General features: G+C 41.3%; 2 protein-coding genes across 4 annotated transcripts in view; both read left to right on the top strand.

Annotated features, from left to right (window-relative positions):
* LOC118806898 (serine/threonine-protein phosphatase 2A 55 kDa regulatory subunit B beta isoform-like) overlaps window positions 1–13315 on the top strand; it is a 70241-nt gene extending 56926 nt beyond the window's left edge. For all 3 annotated transcript variants that reach the window (XM_036568574.1, XM_036568575.1, XM_036568576.1), the window contains 5 exons: window positions 796–973; window positions 3141–3305; window positions 8434–8603; window positions 9378–9469; window positions 10678–13315. In XM_036568574.1, the coding sequence (XP_036424467.1) occupies window positions 796–973; window positions 3141–3305; window positions 8434–8603; window positions 9378–9469; window positions 10678–10957 (885 nt within the window). In that variant the 3' untranslated portion in view covers window positions 10958–13315. The remainder of the gene's footprint in view (window positions 1–795; window positions 974–3140; window positions 3306–8433; window positions 8604–9377; window positions 9470–10677) is intronic.
* Window positions 13316–17019: 3704 nt separating this feature from the next.
* On the top strand, window positions 17020–18359 carry gpr151 (G protein-coupled receptor 151). Its single transcript, XM_036567826.1, has one exon. It carries the CDS (start codon window positions 17031–17033, stop codon window positions 18357–18359), a length of 1329 nt encoding a protein of 442 aa, XP_036423719.1. The 5' UTR covers window positions 17020–17030.
* Window positions 18360–18622: the final 263 nt, after the last annotated feature.

Below are 18622 nucleotides of genomic sequence, written 5' to 3'. Positions count from 1 at the left end.
TTTGATACACCAGCGTTGTACTCTGCCCCACATAAACAACAAGGAATGCACATAACAACATGCATGACAATAACCAGTGATCATTTTACCTGGTTATAGTCATCAGAATGAATAGTGTTATTTGTGAATGAATGGATTTGAGTGGCACTTTAAACAGAGACGGCTCGATTCATATTCATATCTAAAAACTCACCCTGGCACTTTTAAGATCGTTAAAGATAATGAGTGGTATTGTCAAGCTGGTGCTAAGGGCTGATCTGAATGCCTCTCACATGGTGTGGAGAAGCACTCCAGCGTGTGGCGCGATTAAGAGGAAATCACTCCAGGAGAGGCTGCCTGCTGCTTCTAAACACATGCCATTTCGGACCTAAGTGTGCACAGCATCTGCACGGTGCAATTAGGACCTGCACAGAAAACACATGGCTCAGTAGGAAGTGTGGTCCAGTGGCCCAGTCCCTCTGCATGGCCCTGTTCACAAATGTCAAACCCATGCTGAACAGCCATTATGGTGGATTTAGCAGCCATTTAGGGGCAATGAAGTGGTAAATATGGAACTGTAGTTTTTTGTCCGTTATAAGAAGAGTGAACTGAAATTAAAGTGTCTCCGAAGATGAAATGCTCTGGTATTTTGTTCTATAGTCTGATTCACTGTAGTTGCTTTTGAAAATGTATGCAATTCTAAAAGCAACGGGGTGACTCCAATCTTTTGGCCTGGGAAGTTATATAGTTGGGAGGTTTCGATGTGGATCTGGTTGTGAATTCTGATTCTCTTCTCTTTTCTCTTTGTTGGTCCAGGTGCCGGTGCTGCGGCCCATGGACCTCATGGTGGAGGCCACACCCAGAAGAGTGTTCTCTAATGGCCACACATACCACATCAACTCCATCTCTGTTAACAGTGACTACGAGACGTATATGTCCACAGATGACCTGAGGATCAACCTGTGGCACCTGGAGATCACCAACAGGAGCTTCAGTATCCTTCTGTATAGAGAGTTATTGGAGTAGAGATCAAATAGCATCTTTCTTTTTTAATCAGATTTGATGCACTTGATGAACAGTCTAACATGGGGAGCCAGAGGTGGTGCACTGCAAGTGTCCTAAGGGTGAGAGATATGGCCAAAAATCTAAGATCATGATACTTGAAGACATTTTCACGTAAACAATGTGCGTTACAATGTTTCGTTTTTTTTCTCAGGTTTACTGTGAACAAGTTGGAATGGACAAAAAGCATTTTCAGAATCAAACTATTCAAGAAGTAACAAGAGTGAGAAATCAAATAATTGATTATAATAAATGAACAAAATAAGATAATGGGTTGACGTCCAATCAGCTACTGGTTACTATGCAGTTTATGCAGTTACTGTAGACTAATTCTTGTTTATAGGCTCTCTGTAATCGGGCTAAATCTGTCCTTTTTATGATGTACACAGTTGTTCAGTGTTACTAGCCTCCTGAGTCTCAGTGTCCTCATAGTAGGACATCACATTTTGGCTTCCCTGTGCTCTATACATTATTGTATCAGTGTAAAAGTGATTCTCAAATGAGGATAGAATGTGCAACTGTCTTGTGATACGATATATGCTATGGAATATAGATGGCACCCATCACAGTAAACTTTTGGGAGAAGTGCTTAAAAGAATAGACATTGAACAAAATATCTTGTTTTAACATTTAAAGTAGTTTATTCACATTTATAAAAGTTTGTAGTTTGCTTTGATACACTAATTTGAAACTTTTATGTGATAATGTTAACATCATTAAACATGAAGTACAAGGATGGTGGGACTATAAAGTTTATGAAAAATAATAGACTAGAAAACCCTAAAATTCCACATATTTCGTATCACACACCTAAAATCAGCCTGTTTATGTATTTTAGTTTATATTATTTTGCATACAGTTATTTTACACACTGCATATCGAACAAAACCTTGTACCTCCAAAATGGTAACTTTATGGGGAAAGAAATAAACACTTTAGGGGGAAACAAAAACCTTATACAAGGTTTTTGTGCAACAGTGACGATATGGTGTATGAAATGTGACGTTCCTGTGCTTGCAAATTAAAGGCAGCTGTTTTCAGCATTTCACACTAGAGAAAAGTAGGTACATTCAAACAACGTAGAGAACTGTTGTGAAGTAGCAACTGTCCTGGCCAGTGGTCACCAGCCCTCCTCCTGGAGATCTACCTTCCTAGAAACAGCTGACAAAGGAGGCATCTGAAAGCAATTATTAGATTGATCAGGAGGGGTCTATTAGGGTTGGAGCTGAAGTCAGCAGGAAGGTAGATCTCCAGGAGCAGGGTTAGTGAACACTCTTGTAGGCTATACTGAATTCTGTGTGGTGAAATCAGGTATGTAACCAAATATGAATAGGCCATTATTCATAATGAATAGATGCATTCTAATACATTATAAACTGATATGAATACAAGTAGGTGATACACCTTGAGTTGCAGTTTTTTATTTATTTTGACTGCACACGTTCATCTGAAAGTTTAAATCTGCAGGAAACTTGCAACATATGCCATCAGTCAAGAGAACTGTGCTGGGTGAATTCATAGTCATTAACAAGAAAGCATGCAAACAGGGTCAGGATACCAAAACATGGTAGACCAGGAACTTCAAAAAATAAACAAGCACACATCTTAGAATTGATAAAGTTAGAGCAACATAGAGTAACAGAGGCCAAACCGGAGCACATATAGCAGTCCTAATGAGTTCAACAATCAGGAACAGGAGTGGGTGATCAGTATTGATTAGGGACAGCTATGTGTGGGCAGTGAGAGGGTGGAGCTGTAGCTGTTCGGAGCCAAACTGAAGCAAAAGAGTCATTCAGATTGATGTGGAGAAGGTGATGCCTCACGCATAGCAATATTTAAAAAGACAAAGATAAATAAAAATGAATATATGGGCACTGCCAGTGCAGCCCCGGTTAAGCTTTCACAGCCCAAGCATACTGTGAGCCTTAGCAGTTCCTTGTTTTTTCCAGTTCATTTATTTAATTGTTATTATGTTATTAAAAGGTAAATCTGCTGACACCACGATGAATAATTACCACAAACTCTTTCTGATGTTTCAAAGAATTAGAATTACATATTCCCATCATAATTGTGAAGTGTTTCCTGAGCGGCGTTTCTAGACATTGTAGACATTAAGCCAGCCAACATGGAGGAGCTGACGGAGGTGATAACCGCAGCGGAGTTTCATCCTCACCAGTGCAACACGTTCGTCTACAGCAGCAGTAAAGGTTCCATCCGGCTGTGTGATATGAGGGCCGCCGCGCTCTGCGACAACCACTCCAAATGTGAGTGCTTAAGATCTCACCAAAATTCTGTAAAGGCATGGGTGTCAATAAAAACTTCTAATCCTGGGGAAGATAAGAGTCAGCTGAGACTCCCTATGGAAGCTTTCACCTTGTGTTTGCAGGTGTGGGACCCCTCACTCAGAGCCCTGTTATATATTCCATGTATACAGTCGAATGCGAAACATCCTGGTCAAATTACATGTTTTGTTGATTTTCTAAGTGAAAATAAGTTAACACATCCTCTACAGAGAACATACTTCGTAATGGCACAATTTCTATGAATGTGTTTAACATACTGAAAACAAAAAATTATAAAATGTGCCATAACGTTTGCACAGGCTACATTTTGTGTTTATTTTTTTCCCTAATATGCTACATTCAGCAAATATAAGTAAGTGAGCTTTATAATGTGCCAAAATGTGTTCTCAGCAGAGGATATGCTAACTTTTTTCACTTAGAAAATAAAAAAACACAGTTTCACCAGGAGCGCCCAAACTTTTATACACAACTGTCTGTCAAAGTGTCTGCCTTCACCATGTCACCGCTAATGTAGATGTGCAGGGTTTTAGATGGACAGAAGGTGAGCCTACAAATGAAACTTAACTACATAACACAGTAATGATAACTAAGGCTATTAACTGATAGGAACTAAAGCTTTCCCAAGGGACAACTTCTCAAGGTACCTCCTGATTGGTGCCACTATACTTTGCGTTACATTGACACAAAGTTTAGGAAACTAAAGATAACTAAATTGGTTGAAAAGCAATTTGCCTTTTACAAGATAACATTAGCTGCAAAAAATAAACTGATGCTAAGCTTTTCTCAACATCTGTCTAATTTCAGTTTGAACTACTGACAACGCTTCAGTTCAAGACATGCAGAATTTATCTGCAGGATTTAGTTCTAGTGATATATAAATAAAATGATACGAAATAAACAAAATTAACTCTAAATGTAATAACATAGTAATAATATGATAATAAGAATTGCTTCTTGAAAAAGGCTATCCCTAGGTCTTTCCTGATTGGTCGTGCTGTAGCATAGTTTACAATGGAAAGACTTATGAAGGTTGGGAACTAGAAATGACTACATTTGCTGAAATGCTGTTTTTTTTTTTTTAAGTAAAACATTAGGAGTTAAAGTCAACCAGAAATCAGTTTTTACCTTGTCAGTTCATGTCCCTTGTCAAAGTAAGTATGATTCATCATACCACAGTGTTGAAAGACAATGAATATGTCACTGTGCAGTGGGGGGTGGAAAAAATAATACTAACCAATAAAGTCATGTTTAACCTCCCCACTCCCATCATCATCTCCTATTATCAAGCAAAAACGCTTAACAAGTTTAGAGATCCTCCCCAGTACCATACATTTAGAAATACGGTACAGAAGGAAAATTTGTCTTGATTTCCAGTTTACATTTATTCTCTGCTTCTGCTTAATTCCAGTTGGAACTAACTTATTGATAGCTATTCAGTTTTAGCCATCCTAAATGTATCTGAAGAGACCACCAATACCTCAATAGAAGTCTCACTGCTTACATGAACTAACCAGCCTCCACAGAAACAAACATTACAAATGCATAGAGCAGCCGAGCTCACTCCACTCAGGCCCTTCCCCGAGAGACCAAACAGCATGTCAGCCATGACGGGGATTAGCCTGCCTCCCATCTTGGGCGAGGGATGGAGGAGGTGAAGCTTATGCTAATATTTAATGTGATTGTGTCTGCTTTGGCTTAACCCCCTAATTTCATTTGGCAAGACTGATAAATCCATACAGTCTGCATACAGTAGCGTCCCCCCAGCCTGCACATGGCTGAATTGATAACCGGACACTGATAAATTTCCATTAGATCTCCTCTGGGCTTTAGATCTCCTCTGAGCCTCTTCGTAGATTGTGGCTGGCAGCACACATTCCAAAATCAGATTGAATACATTGACATTTAAGCAGTGGTATGAAAAAGGGGAAAAAATCAATGTAGTAAGGAGCTGTGCCACGTCTACAGAAATGGAAGAGTTCAGTCATTTCCTTGGCTTTATTGACGTGCTCGCCGTTCCATGCACATACATCCTGTTGAATGGGTCATTTGCATTCTTTCTGGTGAATTTTAAGCACGGACAGGCCTTGAGGGAGGCTGGTAGAAGTGTGCTTATCCTACTGAAGGCTTGTCTGTTGTCTGTGGAGATGACAGCGTGGCCCTGCATTTTACACACAGCTGTTATTTTTCACCTGGGGTGTCGGCACACAGCAGGCACACGCACTGCCTCGCCCGGGGACATGACGCTCAATACCTATGCTCATCTGTTACCACTGTCTGAGGAAATATGGTCATTGGCAAAAGTTTGATCACCCCTGGTCGAATTACATGTGGCAATTTTCTAAGTGAAAATATGTTAACACGCCTTCTACAAAGAACAAACTTAAATATATCAATGCAAAATTTAGTGCACAATTCATGTGTTTGCTGAATTTAGCATATTGACAAAAACACAAACTTTTGTGTTTAAATTAATTTCCAATGTGTTACATTCAGCAATTAAACAGTAATTGTGCATTAAAATGTGTGTGCTCTTTGTAGAGGCACTTATTTCCACATTAAAAATTAATAAAATGTATTTGACCATGGGCACCCACACAAAAAGAGGGTATTAAAAAGAATCAGGCTGTCAGTTGATTAAAATATTTAATTAATTGTTGATTAATGGCATTATTTTGCTTTTGTTTGCTCATATTTGAGCCTAAAGACAGATGCTTCCCATTTCAAAAGCAGTGCATTTTGAAATAGCTATACGAACGGACATAATAAGCTTCATCAGAATGTATTTATGAGTAATAATTAGATAATTAGTATCAGTAATCCAATAACATTGCAAAGTTCACATGAATCTGAACATGAAAATCACATGATTTCCAGACTGAAGGCAGTTTCCAGTTTTCGTCAGCAATTCCAAGTGAGAGCAACAGTGGTTGCATGTTCCAACTTCTCATTCTCAGAGTGCTGTTACATCTCATTGAATTATCCACAGGTCTCCTGCAAGCACTGTCCAGCATTGTCTGCCTAAAGCATTCTCCAGTGCTTGCCCCATCAGTGCTGTGCTTTGCTTAATTCAGACTCAGCATTCTTCAGTGATAAACAAATTCATGACATTGTAGTTGCTGGAAATAACTTTGTTTTTATCAAGAGAACCATCATTAGAACATCATTTTTATTTAAAAGATGTATTTGAAAGAGAGAACTGCAAATGTGAAGCTACATATAGTGAGTGAGCAGCTTGGCTTCAGGCTGGAACTACAGAGGGTTTCAAACTAATTTATTAATTTATTAGAATGTTATTAACACGTTATTAATAATCACTAGTTGGTATAATGTACAAAACTCAGCTTCATGTTTGTCAACTTGTTGTCTTTGTTATAAAGGTCAGGTTTTGCCTCATCTTTTGGCTTCTTTTCTGTCATTTCTGCTAAATGTATGTTTGAATAATGTACTTAATGGTTTGTTTGACAGGAAATTAAATAAATGAAAGATTTTGTTATCTATCAGTACCACCAAAAATATAAAGCAATATTATTGTGTGACAGTGTACCAGTATACTGCTATAACACTAATGGAAAATCATTCACCCCAAAATGTATTTTAAACAACTAAAAGTTTGAGTGCTGACATCACAACAAGGGACTAAAATGTGTGAAATATGTCATTCGTCTGTTGTTCCTTCACTTTTGCAAAAGAGCAAGATCTAAACAGTTAACTGAAAACTGACAAAGAAAACATGCTAAACATACTTAATTAAAAACATACCAAAACATTTTGAAAAGCAAGGTATCCCCAAACTCTAGACAGGCAATGTATGTGTGTGTTGTTCCTTCTCCTCCTCCTCCCACACTCATAAATCTTTCCGCTGTCCTGAGGAATATTCTGAAAAATCAATCTCACTGTGGCGTGGAGCGAGGCCCAGCCACAACAGTCCTTCTCAGTCTGTAGTGCGGCTCCACACAGCCTCCCTGGAGGACTCATTATCCTGTGGTGAGTGACACTGAGCTAAGCTGCAGGTGGACGCGCTCACGACATGACACAGCCCACCTGGGACACACACCTGCAGTTCAGGCCGCCGTTCCTCTGCATCGACCTGTGTCCCCTTTCCCTCTGTTCCTGTTTTATCTGCCCTAGAGATGTCCTGCTGAGACAGCACAGGCCAGTACACAACAGAGCCAGCAGAGCAGACAGGGGGCAATTGACAGCAGATGACATAAATAATGGACCTCGCAGATCGCAGACCTATTCGTTTCCCCTCGTCTGGAGAACTACACTGCCTGTCAAAAGTTTGGGGACACCTTCGTTTGAAAATAGAATGGAGTTGGTTTACATAAAACAGCTGTTTGTTATTAATTTGTGTGTATTTTTCAATGCTGACCTTCATGTTCATCACAGTGTCTTTCTTAGTGTGAAGAGATGAGTTTGCCTAAAAAATTATTTTACCAAGTTTTTTTCCAAACTGTTGTTAAAATGTAGTTTGAACACCTGAAGGGTTTGAGTGCTGATGAGTTCTGACATCATAAAATGTGTGGGGTTTGGTATTATTCCCAAAGGAGAACTGTCACGTGATATTGTTTTCCTCAAAGTATAAGGGCTCCCATCTAAGTGTTGGCCTTTCATCAGGAGATTGTGAGTTCAATCTCCAGCAGTGCCATAGCCAGTGCAGTGCTAGCCAGTGTTAGCCAGTGCATACTGACATCACTGGTAGTTAGTGTTAAAACATGCAGTGGCTGACTTCAAGTGTCATGGAGGGGGAATGTCCTAGCTTTAAAGACCCAGCTGGGGTGCACTGTGTAGTAGGGAAGATCTAGCTAGCCATTGCAGTTGGACATGACTAAATTGGGAAGAAAATTGGGTAAAGAAAAGGAAAAAACATTACATTGTTGCAAACTGACACAGAGAATATACACACTTGTATTAAAAAATATCATAAGCTAGCTGTCCCCAAACTTTTGATGGGAAATTCAGAAAATTGTTGACTCTGCAGATTACCTCCTACTCCTCTGAAGAACTTAAAGATTTTGCTGAAGCTATAACAATTTTCTTCACGTCTCTCTTTTTGTCTCTCTCTCTCTCTGTTCACCTCCTCATGCAGTCTTTGAAGAACCAGAGGATCCAAGCAACCGCTCCTTTTTCTCAGAAATCATCTCTTCCATCTCAGACGTGAAGTTTAGCCACAGCGGCCGTTACCTGATGACGCGGGATTACCTGACGGTGAAGGTGTGGGACCTCAACATGGAGAGCAAACCTCTGGAGACCTATCAGGTACAGCATTCATATAGTCGCTTAGATCTCCTCACCTAACTTCACTTAGCATCCTTAAACATAACACATACAACAGTGTTATACGTGTCTGTGTAATGTTATTTTTTATTTGAATTATGCCAAATAACAGTAAAAAGAGTACCTGAATAACTGAAGGCAGTTATTTTCTTGTTTAGAGATGTGAAGTTGACTTGTTACCTTTTTATACTGTAAAGTCTAGAACACTATAAGTAGAACAAAAAACCTCTCCATACATCATACAACAGGGTTGCTCAGTCGTGGTCCTGGAGATCTACCACCCAGGTTTTTCTTATAACTCTATGTCCAAGCAATTAAGGAATCTATAGACCATATAGCACCTTACATTTGCTACAGATGGTGCAGAGGTAACATGTCTAGTCTGACAGATCTGTAAATACACACACACATTGGTGTTTTTTCACCTGTCAGTTATCAGCTACTGTTATTTCACTTCTTGCTACAAACTCATGCAAGACTCGTAGACTCTTATGTAATAAACATTATAATGTAGTATTTATATTGCTGCTCACTGGGGACCCTCGTACTGTACAGTTTAGTGATTTCCCTGATGAACCAAACCTGATTGTGCATGTCAGCTAGTTATCAACCTCTTCATCAGATGTGTTATGGCAGGATAACAGAGTCCTGTGCCACATGATTCCCTTGAGAGTGCTGCTGCTGCTGCTGCTGCTCTAATGAAATGATGTCCTATACTAATGCTTTGTCTGTTCATGTCTGTGTTTGATCCTTCAGGTACACGACTATCTGAGGAGTAAACTCTGCTCGCTGTATGAGAACGACTGCATCTTCGACAAGTTCGAGTGTGTGTGGAATGGATCAGACAGGTCAGTGGCAGTGGCATGGTCAGAATTTTTTTTAACGGTGGACTGGTATGTAAACTTTGATATGCATAGAATCACATATGCATATGTAACAGGAGTAGAACATGTGCATATATATTATTGTCCTTTGTTTACTTATTTTTAAAGATCTGTCCCATATTTATCAAGTGTCACTGAGAACACTGATCCATGTCTCATTTGGACCACTGAGCGTATTAACAGATGGGACCAGGCATCAGCGTGTATATGAAGTAAATGGCCTGAAAGAGTAGTACTCATACCCTACGTAAAAACCTGATTTTGTTTGAAGTTATTTTCTTCTCTAGAGCTAAGCATTTAGCTAAATGGCTAACAGGCTACACACTTGCAGGCTCTATTCAGTGTTAGGCCTTGAATTGAAGTATTTACAGAATGATTCACTGTAAAACTGCACAATACAAAGTTTCTTAAGTGTCTTACAATCTTCAAATGCCCATGGTTTTAGAAGATAAGTATTAAATAAATGTGAAAATGATGTATGGCCCCATTAGCTTGATGCTAACATAATCACATAAAGGCGCTAGCAGAAATTACCATTATTGTTGTGGTGGTAATTTAAGCAAATAAGCTCCTTAGAAGGTGAAGGTTTCATTAGACAATGCTATATTGTGATATGTTCATGATTATATGACAAAAAGTTGATGAATGGGCAATGAATGCCCTCGTTTAACTGTCCATGGTTGCTGCTAATGATAGCTTACTCTAAAGGAATTTGGTTTTGTGGCAGAAGATCCAGAAAATTAGAGAAATTATTTATTGAAGATTTTATCATATTGTATGTCATCACTGTTTTATAAAAGTAATAAGCCACCCGTGGCCATCTATTACAGTGATTATACCACAGATAAGGAGTGTCACAGTAATTATACTATATATAAGGTGTGTTACAGTAATTATACTACAGATAAGGTGTGTTACAGTAATTATACCACAGATAAGGTGTGTTACAGCAATTATACCACAGATAAGGTGTGTTACATAATAATACTACAGATAAGGTGGGTTTAGGCAGTGATTTGAGTCAACCTCCTTTACCCATGATAAAGTCATTGTTAAGCGTGGCCTGTACTTTAATTTAATTATGAATGTCAAAAGCTTATTGTGTAATTGTTATACTTCAGTCAGTTTGACATTTATTTTGCCTCATTGTCTTATTGTCTCATTCTTCCCAGCGTGATCATGACTGGCTCCTACAACAACTTCTTCCGGATGTTCGACCGCAATACGAAGCGTGACGTGACCCTGGAGGCGTCACGGGAGAACAGCAAGCCGCGGGCCATCCTGAAGCCGCGCAAGGTGTGTGTGGGTGGCAAGCGGCGCAAGGACGAGATCAGCGTGGACAGCCTGGACTTCAGCAAGAAAATCCTCCACACCACCTGGCACCCCTCGGAGAACATCATTGCTGTGGCAGCCACCAACAACCTCTACATCTTCCAGGATAAGGTCAACTAGAGGGGCTTGGAACACCCCCATACATGCAAACAGAGAGAGACAGTTTTTGCTGTATGGGGCCGGTGTTTGGCTTGCAGGAGGCATTGTGGATATGTGTTTGTGCACTGAAAGCTAGAGGCTATGAATATGAAATGGAGTGGGATGCTGAGAGCAGGGCCAGATTGGGGACTTACAGAGCTTCTCTCACACACACTAATGCTGCCAGACGTGTGTGAATAAGAAGCAGCGACCCTCCTCTCCTACTCTTCATCGCCTCCGCATTTCTTCTCACTTCCCTTTAACGAGTCTTTTATTTATTCTATTTATTTCGTTGAAGGAAACACCTGACGTTTTGAAACTGAAACAGGGCGAAGCTAAACATAGTATTATGAAGTTTAGCAGATGTATTAAGAAGGTATGGACAGCGGAAAAGCCAAACCTGTGCTGAACTGCAGCCATGTGCAGTAGTGTGCATTTCCCCAATGCCTCTTTCATCGATGCCCTGGCACGTGAAACAGAAGGGTGCCTTTATAATGAACCTGATGGATGTTCTAGTCTCTTTGACAGAAAGGATGCGGCACCCTTCACATAATGCCCTTTAGCCACCGCAGAGCTGTCAATGAAACGTGGAACTGCAGTGGAACATGGATGTGGCTGTGTTGACTCTGATGCTGAGGTCATACGCAATCTATGGACGGCTCTTTGCTACCTGATTGGTTCTCTGAGAACATCGTAGTCTAAGCGAATCCACACTATTGACATGTCGGTTCATTTCATGTCGCTGTTTTACTCGTCTTCTTATTTTAATGTTACAGTTAATAAGCTGTGGTGCCTTCCTTCTTTTGGTATGTGGGCTCGAGAGTGGGTCGGGAGGGGGTTGGTGGGACGCTGTTTTCGGGTGGGGAGGATATGTTGGTTCGTGGAGTGTGACTGTTTTTAAAGAAAAGTGGACCGAATAGCTTTGTGTAACAAAAAAAAAGAAAAAAGAATGAAATTGATACATGTCTTGAGTACACGAAAAAGAAGTGCAAACCTCAATTCCAAAAAAGTTAGGACAGTGTATAACATGCTAATAACAACAAAAAGCAGTGATTAGTAAATTCTGTTGGACCTGTATTGAATAAAAAACAGTACAAAAACACAATATTTGATGTGAACTTTTTGTAAATGTACCCTAATTGCAAATCTTATGCTATGTTCCAAAAGGTTGGAACAGGTGCATGTTTACCACTGTTTTACATCACTTTAGTAATAGTTTGAGGGCTGACGACATGAGTTGATCCTATTTTGAAAGCATACTTTTTTGCCATTCTTCCATTAAACAAACCTTAGGCTATGCAACCATACAAAGCCTTTGCCACACGAATTATTCCACTGTTATGTAGAAATAAGCATGGAGGGTATTGAAGGCGGCGTATGTTGCACCAAAATGTGTATATATCTTTCAGCATTAATGTTGCCTTCACAGATGTGCAAGTCACCCCTGCCATGGTCACTCCCACACCATAACATACCCTGGCTTTTCGTCTTTACACTGGTAACAATCTAGGTGGTCCTTTTCTTCTTTGTTTTGGAGAACACAATGTCCAATAATTTCCATAAACAATCTGAAAGGTTGACTTGTCAGACCACAGTTCACGTTTCCACTGCACATTAGTTCAGATGAGCTTGAGCCCAGAGAAGTCTGGGGCATTTCTGGAGGTTGCTGCCAAAAAAAACAACCAAGTTGGTAAGATATAATAAAAACATCTTGCTTTTGTGCTGTTTTACTTTATAAACAGGTTATAGTGGATTTACAAATCACTGCTTTCTGTTTTTCTTTGCATTTCACATACTGTCCCAACTTTTCTGTAATTCGAGTTTGTTCTTGAACGTTTGCAAAACAGTCATGACACTGGCTGTGTATGCTTATAATTTCTGAAATGTATTCCCCTGGATTTGACTCCTTCAATGCAGTGTGGGGTGAAAGCTGTAATTGCACTCCTTGTAATGAATCACTGTAACAATTAAGAATGTGTACTCAGCAGGGTGCGAACAAGTCTGCAACATAAGATACCTTTGCCTCTCATCGAAACATCTCACGTTCCGCTATAGCGCATTTCTCAGAGACACCTACCTAAAGCACCGTCCTACTTACGTTCCGTGACGTAGAGGGGGAGAGAAAGGCCGGTATCATGATGTAGCCTAACTAGACATGAAGGTTATATGATATCAGGGAATTTTAGGTACAAGTCCTTTAAATAAAAATAAAAAAAGTAATGTCTTCTAAAACAACTTCAGTTGTGAACTTCTTAATGAAATGAAAGTTTTATAGCTGAGAATGTATTTAAATGCAATTAATTGACATGCAGTCTTTATGCTTAATGGAATTTGTTGAAATAAAAAAAAAATGTGCAAGTTGAAACATTTTGGTTTTGTCCATAGTGTTTTTTTTCTACAGTAGCTATTTTCATTTGTGCATGAGACTAAAGCCAGAATAACATGTAGGCTTCTTATCCAGGATCCACAAAAGATCAGCAAGTTGGAGGCACTGTTTCATGAACGCTGGAGCAAGAGCGCCCTCGTGTGGCAACTCAGAGGACTTTATAACTTCAACTCATTCAGAGAAAACTGTGAGCCAAAAATACAACCTATAACAAAGTAAACCGCCCAGAGCTGGCTCTGAAATCCTAATGAAGGGCAATGCCAAGGTATGTACTGTAATTACGTAAGTAAATAAGTGAGACTTAATGAGCAAGTGAGAGAGTGAGTTAATGAGCAAGTAACAAACTGCTTAATCCAAATCTCTGGACTTGTGGACTGACAGACTTCACACTTGAGGTTCTGTGACATAGAACTGCAGGAAAGTAGCAATGAAATAATGTTAAAATAAACAATCAATCAATCAATGTTGTGTAATAAGTACACAGTCATGGTGCATTAATTATGCTATGCTTACACTGAAAGAATGTTTGTTGTCCATCTTCGTTTGTTTGTCCATCTTTCTTTTTATCCCCCGGAGTTATTCCACAAGTAAATTCTAAGTCTGCATCAGAAGCAGATTCTCTTAAGTATACCTCCTGCAATTACCTCCCACCCTTATACAATTCAGATTAATGGCAAAATTACACGGAGCAGCAATATAACCCAGTGGATTTTATCAGTAACATGCAAGTTAAGACAACAAGTTTGCAAGAAATTTAGAGTGGATGAATAAATATACTTTTAGCAAAAAGGGTTCTATGTTATGTCACAAGGTTTAATGACTTGTGTCAATAGCAGAACCCTTTTTGGTGCTATATAGAACCATTTTTTAAAAGTTCTTTAAAGACCGATACACAACTGGTGTTCCATCATGTAGAAGAACCGTTTAACCATGCAAAGAACCATTTATTTAGAGCCATTATGAGTTGTCATGGTTCTATATATCCCAAGCAGACTCTCTGGAAGTTCACAAGTAGCGAGAAAGTGAGTGAACGAGTTACAGTACTGTGAAAAACTATTTTCCCCTTCTCAATTTCTGCTGTTTTTGCATATTTGTTAACTTGAATGTTTTAGATCATCAAACTACTTTTAATATTTAATATTACACAAGATAACCCAAGTAAACATAAGATGCTGTTTTTAAATTATGATTTCATCTATTGAAGGAAAAATGCTGTTCAGCCCTACCTTTTATAGGGCCCTATGTGAAAAAGCAACTGCCCCTTAGCTACTAAATAAACCAGTTAACCAAATTCAATTAACTATTGAGGTCAGTTTCACTATCCACACCCAGGCATGATTACTGCTAGACCTGTAGGATCTAAACATAAATAGAACTGTCTGGCAATGTGGTTACAAAGCCATTGCTAAGGCTCTGAGTCTGGGTCATTATCCACAAATGGAGAAAACCTGTAACAGTGGTGAACCTTCCTAGGAGTGGCTGGCCTAGAAAAATTTCACCAAGATTGCACTGATGACACAGCCAGGAGGTCACAAAAAACATAGACAAACATCTAAAGAATGATCAATTTTCTCTGTTATGGTCAATGTGCACTATTCCACAGTAAAATAATGTGCAAAAATGGCATGCATGGAAGAAAACCACTGCTGACCAAGAAGAACACAAAGGCTTGTCTTGCATTTGCCAAAAAACACCTACACAACCCCCAAGACTTTTGGGATAATATTCTGTGGACTGATGGGTCAAAGGTGGAACTTTTTGGAAGATGCTGAGATGCTGTTGCAAGATCTTAAATGAGCAGTTCATGCCAAAAACCCTTCAATGTAGCCAAACTTTAAAAAAATTCTGCAAAGAAGAGTGAGTCAAAATTCCTCCACCATGATGTAAAAGAATCATTGCAAGTTATAGCAAACGTTTGATTGTAGTTGTTACTGCCAAGAGTGGCACAACCAGTTATTAGGTTTATATGGGTGATATGTTTTGAATAAATCTTTTTCTTCAATAAATGGAATGATCATTTAAAAGCTGCATTTTGTGTTTACTTGTGTTGTCTTTATCTTCTATTAAAATTAGTTAGGTGATCTGAAACATTGAAATATGACAAATCAGCAATTATAGAAGAAATCAGGTGAGGGGCAAATACTTTTTCACAGCACTGTAGTAGGCTAAGTGTGTGTGATTAAGTAAATAATATACTTTTAGTAAAGATGGCTCTTTGCAGTACCAAAAAAGGTTCTATGACTTGTAACAACAGCAGAATCCTTTTGGTGCTATTTAGAATCATTTTGCATCATTTCAATCATAGAATCATTTACCCATCCAAAGAACTGTTTATGTAATCAAATAGTTCTTTGAGTTAATATGGTTCGATAGACCGTTGAATGCAAAAGTTTGAACACCCCCAATCAAATGACATATTTTGTGGATTTTCAAAGTAAGTTAACATCCCTCTGAGGATGTGTTGACTTCTTTTCACTTACAAAACCAATCAAATGTGTCATTTGAACGGGGTACCCAAACTTTTACATATTACTGCATCAACATTTCCTTTACTAAAGAACGCTTGAAGAACATTTTTAACATTTTTGTTTACATTTTTAATAATTATGTTTTTATTTATATAGCAAGAAGCTTGAACAGCTCACTGTGAATATGAATATGAATATGAAACTCACATTTGTCAGTTCTTGCAGTTCTAAAATTTTAAGAATGACATGATATTTGAAAGAATTGGTTCTTTAAGGGTTCTTAAATGATTAAACAGTTCTTCTCTATTTTGGAGAAACTGTTGGACATGGATCTTTGAAGAACCTTCTAAAAGCTGCATCTATATACACCAAAAGAAAAAAACATACTGCACTCATTCATTCTTTCTTTGATGTGATGAAAAAACAAAACATCAACACTGACACATAACCACCCATTCTAACTACAGCAGTTCAGCTCCGAAGTGTTCACATTGAAGTTGTAAGCAGTGTTCGCTTTTTAAACGAGGCAGCATACAGCCAATCAGAGCAGGGCTCATTTACATAAATCAGTCTTAAAAGCACAGTAACAAAAACAGCCTGTTTACTTCTAAAGGAATAAAGGTTGGAAAACGTAAACATGAATTATGACTGTTTTTTGGTACATAAAACCACACAAATGTTATAAGTGGATCTCAGAAAAATGTAGGTCTCGTGCCCTTTAAGATTTATTGTAACAATCTAAAAGTAAGAAATATTGTATATTATACTGGGGCCTCAGCTAATTTAAAAACGTGAATCCAGGGGCTTCATTCCAGTCTTTTGCCGAGAATCACCACTTCCGGCTCTGCTCGTAATCAAGCTTTAAATCAGAGCTCTAATTCTGCAGCGATGAAGGCGCGGAGTCTCGCGGCGCGCGCTCGTACCTGTAATCATTCTAATTGGCCTCGAGAGGATGCTGCGCTGCGGTCAGCTGGAGACGGGCTGGAGGGGGCGGGGCACCTGTCAGTCAAACGCGCCTTCATAAACCCGCGCGGGACGCGCGCCGCTGCAAGTGAGTGAGTGTGTGTGGAGGAGCGCGTGGGGTCTCGGGTTTTCGGTTTCCTGAGCAGAGCGCGCGCCTCCGCCAGCACTACGCAAGTGTCTCGCGCGTCTGTGTCTTTCTCCGTTGTTTTTGTTTTCTGTCGCAAGTCTGTCCGCGGACATGGACGCGTCACCGGGAGCGAGCGCGAACACGAGCGCGGGAAACGGCACAGTGGACAGGAGATCGGTGCTCGCGCGCGGCGCCTACCAACACCTGGAGACCGGCGAGCTGAGAGTGCTCGTGCCCGCGGTGCTGGCCGTTATCTGCGTGCTGGGCTTCGCCGCCAACGTCACGGCCATGGGGGTCCTGATCAGCAACGCGCGCAAATCCAAGCTCTCCCTGATCAACGCGCTCCTCCTCAACCTCATGCTGGCCGACGGGCTCCTGCTGGCATTCGCCGTGCCGTTCAAGGCCGCTGCGTACTCGCGCGCCGGCTGGACCCTGGGCCTGCTGGTGTGCAAGACGTGCGACTGGTTCGTGCACGCGTGCATGGCCGCCAAGAGCTTCACCGTGGCCGTGCTGGCCAAGGCGTGCCACAGGTACGCGAGCAACCCCGCCAAGCAGGTCAGCATCCGCCTCAAGACCATCGCGGTGCTGCTGCTGGCCGTCTGGCTGCTGGCCTGCGCGCTGCCCGTCCCGCACTGGCTCTTCGCCGCGCTCCAGGAGGAAGGCGACGGCCTGGCGTGCGTCCAGCTGGTTCCCCCCGAAGCCCGCGGCTTTGCGTCCGGCTACGCCAAGGCGTACCCGCTGCTGGCTTTCTGCGCCCCGCTCGCCTTCGCCCTCCTCTACTTCTGGAGGGCGCACGGGCGCTGCCGGCGGCGCTGCAGCAACAAGGCGCAGAACCTACGCGCGCAGATCCGCTCGCGCAGGCTCACGCTCACGCTCTTCGGCCTCACCATGGCCACGGCGGCCATGTGGCTGCCGCACTGGGTGTGGTGGGTGTGGACGCGACACGGCCTGGACAGCGGAGGCCCACTCCCGCCCGCGTCTTTCGCCCTGTGCGCGCAGCTGCTCATGTTCGCCATTTCGCTCGTGAACCCGCTTATCGTGCTTGCGCTGTCCGAGGAGTTCCGCGAGAGCTACAAGGGCCTGTGGCGTCGGCTCACGCTCCGCAAACAGCAGCCCAAGCAGCAGCAGCCCAAACCGGGACCGCACGCGCCCACTGCCCCAAAGTCGCCCACCCCAAGGCCCGAGACTTCTGCCCACCTGCCGCCTCCCAGCAGGCCAGGCCGAGGAGCCGAGGAGCCCGAGAAGGAGAAAAACCAGCAGCAGCAGCAGCAGCAGCAACAGGAGCAGGAGAAAAAAGAGAAGGAGAGTCCTGGAAATAAAGAAAGCGTAGTGCTGCCAGATGTGGAGCAATTCTGGCACGAGCGCGAGAGCGGGTCCCTCACGCTGGAGAACGACCCCACCCCCTGGGAGCACCAGGACCCCAAAGAGAGAAAGCAATAAAGTGACTCGTCTCCAAGCAAGACTCACCTTTCTCACTTTGTGGAAGCAGAAGGAATCATCCATCAGCAGCTACAAAGAGACCCCATTACACACTTAAAAGGATGGTTCTCAAAGGTTTTTTAGTAAAGGCAATGGATCTGTTTGGAACCATGATTTGAAGAACCATTTCACTAAATGGTTCTTTGCATGGTGAGATGGTCCTTCAGATTTTTGGAGAATGTGTTGTGAATGATTCTGTACAGCAACGAAAAGGGTTCTGCAGG

This window comes from Colossoma macropomum, unplaced genomic scaffold (assembly GCF_904425465.1).
Source record: "Colossoma macropomum unplaced genomic scaffold, Colossoma_macropomum, whole genome shotgun sequence".
Lineage (NCBI taxonomy): Eukaryota > Metazoa > Chordata > Actinopteri > Characiformes > Serrasalmidae > Colossoma > Colossoma macropomum.
The sequence above is the reverse complement of the archived record's forward strand: the minus strand, read 5'-3'. Positions and strand labels throughout refer to the sequence as shown.

Excerpts from the sequence above, each read along its gene's own strand:
- gpr151 (XM_036567826.1), top strand. The coding sequence starts at position 17,031 with ATGGACGCGTCACCGGGAGCGAGCGCGAACACGAGCGCGGGAAACGGC.